At 42.2% G+C, this 9,133-nt stretch overlaps 1 protein-coding gene across 4 annotated transcripts in view; it reads right to left on the reverse strand.

The window, feature by feature from the left end:
• Window positions 1–8,337, reverse strand: part of LOC110487895 (SLIT-ROBO Rho GTPase-activating protein 3) — a 16,712-nt gene extending 8,375 nt beyond the window's left edge. Inside the window, exons 1-4 of one of the 4 annotated variants that reach the window (XM_036971382.2) lie at window positions 7,998–8,131; window positions 4,830–4,931; window positions 4,554–4,739; window positions 3,406–3,627 (exon numbers count right to left, since the gene is read on the reverse strand). In XM_036971382.2, coding sequence (XP_036827277.1) covers window positions 3,439–3,627; window positions 4,554–4,739; window positions 4,830–4,844 — 390 coding nt within the window. In that variant the 5' untranslated portion in view covers window positions 4,845–4,931; window positions 7,998–8,131 and the 3' untranslated portion in view covers window positions 3,406–3,438. Of the gene's footprint in view, window positions 1–3,405; window positions 3,628–4,553; window positions 4,740–4,829; window positions 4,932–7,997 lie in introns of those variants that run through there. The other 3 variants (XR_016493490.1, XR_005041334.2, XR_005041336.2) reach the window with 3 other exon arrangements.
• Between the last annotated feature and the right edge of the window lie 796 nt (window positions 8,338–9,133).

Consider the following 9,133-nt stretch of genomic DNA (forward strand, 5'->3'; position numbering starts at 1 on the left):
AGAACTGTTTAATATCACACAGGAGGAGAGAGTCTACTGTTTAATATCACATAGTAGGAGAGAGACTACTGCTAAATATCACACAGGAGGAGAGAGACTACTGTTTAATATCACATAGTAGGAGAGAGACTACTGCTAAATATCACACAGGAGGAGAGAGACTACTGCTAAATATCACACAGGAGGAGAGAGACTACTGCTAAATATCACACAAGAGGAGAGAGAGAGACTACTGTTTAATATCACACAAGAGGAGAGAGAGAGACTACTGTTTAATATCACACAGGAGGAGGAGAGAGAGACTACTGTTTAATATCACACAGGAGGAGAGACTACCTTTTAATATCACACAGGAGGAGAGACTACTGTTTAATATCACACAGGAGGAGAGACTACTGTTTAATATCACACAGGAGGAGAGAAACTACTGTTTAATATCACACGGGAGGAGAGAGAGAGACTACTGTTTAATATCACACAGGAGGAGAGAGAGACTACTGTTTAATATCACACAGGAGGAGAGAGACTACTGTTTAATATCACACAGGAGGAGAGACTACTGTTTAATATCACACGGGAGGAGAGAGAGAGACTACTGTTTAATATCACACAGGAGGAGAGAGAGACTACTGTTTAATATCACACACAGGAGGAGAGACTACTGTTTAATATCACACAGGAGGAGAGAGAGAGAGACTACTGTTTAGTATCACACAGGAGGAGAGAGACTACTGTTTAATATCACACAGGAGGAGAGAGAGAGACTACTGTTTAATATCACACAGGAGGAGAGAGACTACTGTTTAATATCACACAGGAGGAGAGAGACTACTGTTTAACATCACACAGGAGGAGAGAGACTACTGTTTAATATCACACAGGAGTAGAGAGACTACTGTTTAATATAACACAGGAGAGAGATTACTGTTTAATATAACACAGGAGGAGAGAGACTACTGTTTAATATCACACAGGAGGAGAGAGATTACTGTTTAATATCACACAGGAGGAGAGAGAGACTACTGTTTAATATCACACAGGAGGAGAGAGACTACTGTTTAACATCACACAGGAGGAGAGAGACTACTGTTTAATATCACACAGGAGTAGAGAGACTACTGTTTACTATCACACAGGAGAGAGACTACTGTTTAATATAACAAAGGAGGAGAGAGACTACTGTTTAATATAACACAGGAGGAGAGAGACTACTGTTTAATATCACACAGGAGGAGAGAGATTACTGTTTAATATCACACAGGAGGAGAGAGACTACTGTTTAATATCACACAGGAGGAGAGAGAGAGACGACTGTTTAATATCACACAGGAGGAGAGAGAGAGACTACTGCTAAATATCACACAGGGGGAGAAGAGAGACTACAGTTTAATATCACACAGGAGGAGAGATAGAGACTACTGCTAAATATCACACAGGGGGAGAAGAGAGACTACAGTTTAATATCACACAGGGGGAGAGATACTACTGAGACTACACCAACCAAGAATTTACAAAACGGGACAAACACCAAATTGAGATTCTGCATGCAGAATTCTGTATATCCTCCATGTACAAAGTAAAACACCAAATAATGCACTCAGAGCAAAATCCAGAAAAGAGCCGTTAAATTCTACAACCCCCTAAATGGAAGCGATTCCCAAACCTTCCATAACAAAGCCATCACCTACAGAGAGATGAACCTGGAGAAGAGTCCTCTAAGCAAGCTGGTCCTGTGGCTCTGTCCACAAACACAAACACACCCCACAGAGCCCCAGGACAGCAGCACAATTAGACCCAAACAAATCATGAGAAAACTAAAAGATAATTACTAAAGAAATGACAACAAAAACAGAGCAAACTAGAATGCTATTTGACCCTAAACAGAGAGTGCACAGTGGCAGAATACCTGACCACTGTGACTGACTCAAATTTAAGGAAAGATGTGACTATGTACAGACTCAGTGAGCATATCCTTGCTATTGAGAAAGGCCGCCGTAGGCAGACATGGCGCTCAAGAGACGACAGGCTATGTGCAACCTGCCCACAAAATGAGGTGGAAACTGAGCTGCACTCCCGAACCTCCTGATGTATGACCATATTAGAGACACATATTTCCCTCAGACTACACAGACCCACAAAGAATTTGAAAACAAATCCAATTTTGATAAACTCCCATATCTACTGGGTGAAATTCCACAGCGTGACATCACAGCAGCAAGATTTGTGACCTGATGCCACAAGAAAAGGGCAACCAGTGAAGAACAAACACCATTGTAAATATAACCCATATTTATGCTGATTTATTTTCCCTTTTGTACTTTAACTATTTGCACATCATTACAACACTGTATATAGACATAATGACATTTGTAATGTCTTTATTCTTTTGGAACTTCTGTGAGTGTAATGTTTACTGTTAATTTTTTATTGTTTATTTCACTTTTGTTTATTATCTATTTCACTTGCTTTGCCAATGTAAACATATGTTTCCCATGCCAATAAAGACCCTTGAATTGAATTGAGAGAGAGAGACAACAAAAATAGATTCATGACATTCTCACTGTTAGTTTTTGTTTTGGACCAGGGAGATACAGTAGCTGAATGTTCCAGCCACACGCTGCATATCTCTCCAACACATATTAGCATTATGAAATTAAATGTGTGTGTGTGTGTGCGTGTGTGTGTGTGTTACCTGTATGAAACCCAGCATATCATAGGTGAAGAGGGTGTGGCTTTACATGGAACAGGGTCTTCACCTCCGCACACGCACTGACCTAGCACACTGCATTCTGGGAGATATACAGCATCACTCAACAGTCATACACTTACGCACACACACGCAAACATACACACATCATGGTTTCAACAATAAAAATTTAGTGTTGCTTGGATTTAGATCTGTTCCTGTGTTGACGAATATACTCTCTCTTTCTCTTCTCGTTCTCTCTCTTATTTTCTCTCTCATCTCTCTCTCAATTCAATTCAATTTCAAGGGGCTTTATTGGCATGGGAAACATGTGTTAACATTGCCAAATCAAGTGAGGTAGATAATATACAAAAGTGAAATAAACAATCAAAGTTAACCGTAAACCTTACACATACAGACGTTTCAAAACAATACAGATGTTAAAAATGTCATATTATATATATATATACAGTGTTGTAACAATGTATAAATGGTTAAAGTACACAAGGGAAAATAAATAAGCATAAATAAGGGTTGTATTTACAATGGTCTCTCTCTCTCTCTCTCTCTCTCTCTCTCTCTCTCTCTCTCTCTCTCTCTCTCTCTCTCTCTCTCTCTCTCTCTCTCTCTCTCTCTCTCTCTCTCTCTCTCTCTCTCTCTCTCTCTCTCTCTCTCTCTCTCTCTCTCTCTCTCTCTCTCTCTCTCTCTCTCTCTCTCTCTCTCTCTCTCTCTCTGAGCAGAAACATGGATGTTTACCTGGAGGGGTCGCTATCAACGGCCTCAGCTGGAAAACAGACGGATAGATGAAGAGACCGCGGGGGTGAGGGGGGCAGGGAGAGAGAGATAGCAAAAGAGGGATAATGTATGGCCTCCTGCAGCAGGTCATGTTTAGCCTGTAGTTTGGAGATCAGGGAGCTTCCAGTCAGATACTCCTTCACTTTCTAACAAACCACAGAAACACAGATACACTCTTTTACCTTTACACAGCTGTAGCACATTTACACAGCTATAGTACCTTTACACAGCTATAGTACCTTTACACAGCTGTAGCACATTTACACAGCTATAGTACCGTTACACAGCTATAGTACCTTTACACAGCTATAGTACCTTTACACAGCTATAGTACCTTTACACAGCTATAGTACCTTTACACAGCTGTAGCACATTTACACAGCTATAGTACCATTACACAGCTATAGTACCTTTACACAGCTATAGTACCTTTACACAGCTGTAGTACCTTTACACAGCTATAGTACCTTTACACAGCTATAGTACCTTTACACAGCTATAGCACCTTTACACAGCTATAGTACCTTTACACAGCTGTAGTACCTTTACACATCTATAGTACCTTTACACAGCTATAGTACCTTTACACAGCTATAGTACCTTTACACAGCTATAGTACCTTTACACAGCTGTAGTACCTTTACACAGCTATAGTACCATTACACAGCTATAGTACCTTTACACAGCTATAGTACCTTTACACAGCTGTAGCACATTTACACAGCTATAGTACCTTTACACAGCTATAGTACCTTTACACAGCTATAGTACCTTTACACAGCTATAATACCTTTACACAGCTATAGTACCTTTACACAGCTATAGTACCTTTACACAGCTGTAGTACCTTTACACAGCTGTAGTACCTTTACACAGCTATAGTACCTTTACACAGCTATAGTACCTTTACACAGCTATAGTACCTTTACACAGCTATAGTACCTTTACACAGCTATAGTACCTTTACACAGCTGTAGCTCAGTGGGCTAAGAAGCACTATATAGAATTGCAATCCACAATACTATCATGAGACTCCAACCACGCTTTCCCCTGACCAATGGGATGTCCTCACCATAAAGTAGAATGTCTCTGTCTCCTGCTGATTGGCTCTCCGCTTGGCAAGGGCTAGTTTGGAGGCGGAGGCGGCTCCCATGGAGTCGTGTGATAGGCTGAATGGCAGGACAGGGGTGGGATTACTGTCACTGTCACACATACTGTCCAATAGCGCGGCGAGGGTAGCTTTGAGTGTCTTGGTGACCTGGAAAATAGATACAGTAGACAGAAAAATCGATAAGTCGACTGATCGATGGATCGACAGAAAGATGGGAGACTGGAGCGATGACCTCACCTCCTCTGTTTCCATGGTTTCGGTGGAGAGGCGGGACTGGAGCTGTTGAAACCTGGTCTCTATCTCATTCCTCACCTGGCTCTCCGCACTCACCTCGTTCACCTGGAACACACACATTACGGGTGTGCCATAACAGCAGGCGGTACCGATGCACCAAGTCTGGAACCGACAGGACCTTGAACCCCTAAGCCATGAGACTGATAAAGTAGTTAACCAAAAAGCTACCTGGACTATCTACACTGACCCCAACTCTTTTGACTCGTCATATACACTGCTGCTATTGGCTATTATCCATGCTGTTGTCTAAGTCACTTTACCCCTACCTACAGTATACTGCTGTTACTGTCTATTATCTATCCTTTACCCTTACCTACAGTATACTGCTGTTACTGTCTATTATCTATCCGTTACCCCTACCTACAGTATACTGCTGTTACTGTCTATTATCTATCCTTTACCCCTACCTACAGTATACTGCTGTTACTGTCTATTATCTATCCTTTACCCCTACCTACAGTATACTGCTGTCTATTATATATCCTTTACCCCTACCTACAGTATACTGCTGTTACTGTCTATTATCTATCCTTTACCCCTACCTACAGTATACTGCTGTTACTGTCTATTATCTATCCTTTACCCCGACCTACAGTATACTGCTGTTACTGTCTATTATCTATCCTTTACCCCTACCTACAGTATACTGCTGTTACTGTCTATTATCTATCCTTTACCCCTACCTACAGTATACTGCTGTCTATTATATATCCTTTACCCCTACCTACAGTATACTGCTGTTACTGTCTATTATCTATCCTTTACCCCTACCTACAGTATACTGCTGTTACTGTCTATTATCTATCCTTTACCCCTACCTACAGTATACTGCTGTTACTGTCTATTATCTATCCTTTACCCCTACCTACAGTATACTGCTGTTACTGTCTATTATCTATCCTTTACCCCTACCTACAGTATACTGCTGTTACTGTCTATTATCTATCCTTTACCCCTACCTACAGTATACTGCTGTTACTGTCTATTATCTATCCTTTACCCCTACCTACAGTATACTGATGTTACTGTCTATTATCTATCCTTTACCCCCTACCTACAGTATACTGCTGTTACTGTCTATTATCTATCCTTTACCCCTACCTACAGTATACTGCTGTTACTGTCTATTATCTATCCTTTACCCCTACCTACAGTATACTGCTGTTACTGTCTATTATCTATCCTTTACCCCTACCTACAGTATACTGCTGTTACTGTCTATTATCTATCCTTTACCCGTACCTACAGTATACTGCTGTTACTGTCTATTATCTATCCTTTACCCCTACCTACAGTATACTGCTGTTACTGTTTATTATCTATCCTGTAGTCTAGTCACTTTACCCCTACCAATAAGTACATATCTACCTCAATTACCTCATACCCCTGCACATCGACTCGGTAATGGTACCCCTGTACATAGCCATGTTATCATTACTCATTGACTCAGTACTGGTACCCTGTGTACAGTATAAAGCCAATTTATTGTTTACTCATTGTGTTGACTCATTGTGTTTACTCATTGTGTTGACTCATTGTGTTTACTCATTGTGTTTACTCATTGTGTTTACTCATTGTCTCATTGTGTTTACTCATTGTGTTGACTCAGACAGTTAAACTGGCTAGCACATGCTAACCCACCGACCGTTAAACTGGCTAGCACATGCTAACCCACCGACAGTTAAACTGTCTAGCACATGCTAACCCACCGACAGTTAAACTGGCTAGCACATGCTAACCCACCGACAGTTAAACTGGCCAGCACATGCTAACCCACCGACCGTTAAACTGGCTAGCACATGCTAACCCACCGACAGTTAAACTGGCTAGCACATGCTAACCTACCGACAGTTAAACTGGCTAGCACATGCTAACCCACCGACCGTTAAACTAGCTAACACATGCTAACCTACCGACAGTTAAACTAGCTAACACATGCTAACCTACCAACAGTTAAACTAGCTAACACATGCTAACCTACCGACAGTTAAACTAGCTAACACATGCTAACCTACCGACAGTTAAACTAGCTAACACATGCTAACCCACTGACAGTTAAACTAGCTAACACATGCTAACCTACCGACAGTTAAACTAGCTAACACATGCTAACCCACCGACAGTTAAACTAGCTAACACATGCTAACCTACCGACAGTTAAACTAGCTAACACATGCTAACCTGCCGACAGTTAAACTAGCTAACACATGCTAACCTACCGACAGTTAAACTAGCTAACACATGCTAACCTGCCGACAGTTAAACTAGCTAACACATGCTAACCTGCCGACAGTTAAACTAGCTAACACATGCTAACCCACCGACCGTTAAACTGGCTCTAAGAAGATGCTCAGAAACAGCTGCTCCAATAGAAATCCCAGAGCATGCTATTAAGCATTGTGACACACACACACTACAAAGCAGTGTCATGGTGGTGTTGGAGAGCTGGGCTCATGCGCAGACACACACCTAAACAAATTCAGACAAACAGACAAACACACTCACAAACACACACACACACACACACTCACAAACACACACACAAACAGACACACACACACACACACACTCACAAACACACACACAGACACAAACACACACACAAACACACACTCACAAACACACACACAGAAACACACACAAAAACAGACACACACACAAACACACTCACAAACACACACACAGACACAAACACACACACACACACAGACACAAACACAAACAGACACACACACAGACACAAACACAAACAGACACACACACAAACACACACTCACAAACACACATACACACACACACACACACACACACACACACACACACACACACACACACACACACACACACACATACAAACACACTCTGACAATGCTGCACTATCATTACAAAATTAATAATCTAACAATCATATTCCACCCATCATACATGGCACCATCAGCAAACACAGTGTCACTGCAGTCACACACACACACACACACACACACACACACATACACATATGTATGCACATGCGCACAAAAAACATAATACACAGATCGTTCACACACACACAAGCGCACACACACACACCTCTATCATAGCTATAAATAACACAACCCATGACAGCCATACCTCATGGGTTAGTCCAGTATTCCTTTATCTCTGTTCATCTCACTATCCTCTCCTCTCTTCTCCTCCTTCCTCTCTCCTCTCTATTGCAGAGACCAGTGCAGATCAGACAGCTCAGTTCTCTCCCTCCTCTTCCTCCTCCCTCCTCCCTTTTCAGGCAAAAACAGCTCAAAACAGCCCTCCCTTCCTCTCTTTTTCCTCCCTCCCTTTCCCTCCCTCTCTTTTCCCTCCCACTCTTTTCCCTCCCTCTTTCAAACACAGCTCGCTTCTCTTTATCTCTCTTTTTCATCCCCTCTCTCAAATGAACATCCCTCCTCTCTGTCTCTCTATCTCTCCCTCTCTCAGATAAACAGCCCTCCTCTCTTTCTCTCTATCTCTCACTCTCTCAGATAAACAGCCCTCCTCTCTGTCTCTCTATCTCTCCCTCTCTCAAATGAACATCCCTCCTCTCTTTCTCTCTATCTCTCCCTCTCTCAGATAAACAGCCCTCCTCTCTGTCTCTCTATCTCTCCCTCTCTCAAATGAACATCCCTCCTCTCTCCCTCTCCCTCTCTCAGATAAACAGCCCTCCTCTCTGTCTCTATCTCTCCCTCTCTCACATAAAAAACCCTCCTCTCTGTCTCTCTATCTCTCCCTCTCTCACATAAAAAACCCTCCTCTCTGTTTCTCTATCTCTCCCTCTCTCAGATAAACATTCCTCCTCTCTGTCTCTCTATCTCTCCCTCTCTCAAATGAACATCCCTCCTCTCTGTCTCTCTATCTCTCCCTCTCTCAGATAAACAGCCCTCCTCTCTGTCTCTCTATCTCTCCCTCTCTCAAATGAACATCCCTCCCCTGTCTATCTCTCCCTCTCTCAGATAAACAGCCCTCCTCTCTGTCTCTCTATATCTATATCTTTCCCTCTCTCACATACAAAACCCTCCTCTCTGTCTCGCTATCTCTCCCTCTCTCAGATAAACAGCCCTCCTCTCTGTCTCTCTATATCTATATCTTTCCCTCTCTCACATAAAAAACCCTCCTCTCTGTCTCGCTATCTCTCCCTCTCTCAGATAAACAGCCCTCCTCTCTGTCTCTCTATATCTATATCTTTCCCTCTCTCACATATACAGCCCTCCTCTCTGTCTCCCTATCTCTCCCTC

This window comes from Oncorhynchus mykiss, chromosome 30, assembly GCF_057628025.1.
Source record: "Oncorhynchus mykiss isolate SJ-2025 chromosome 30, ASM5762802v1, whole genome shotgun sequence".
Taxonomy (NCBI): domain Eukaryota; kingdom Metazoa; phylum Chordata; class Actinopteri; order Salmoniformes; family Salmonidae; genus Oncorhynchus; species Oncorhynchus mykiss.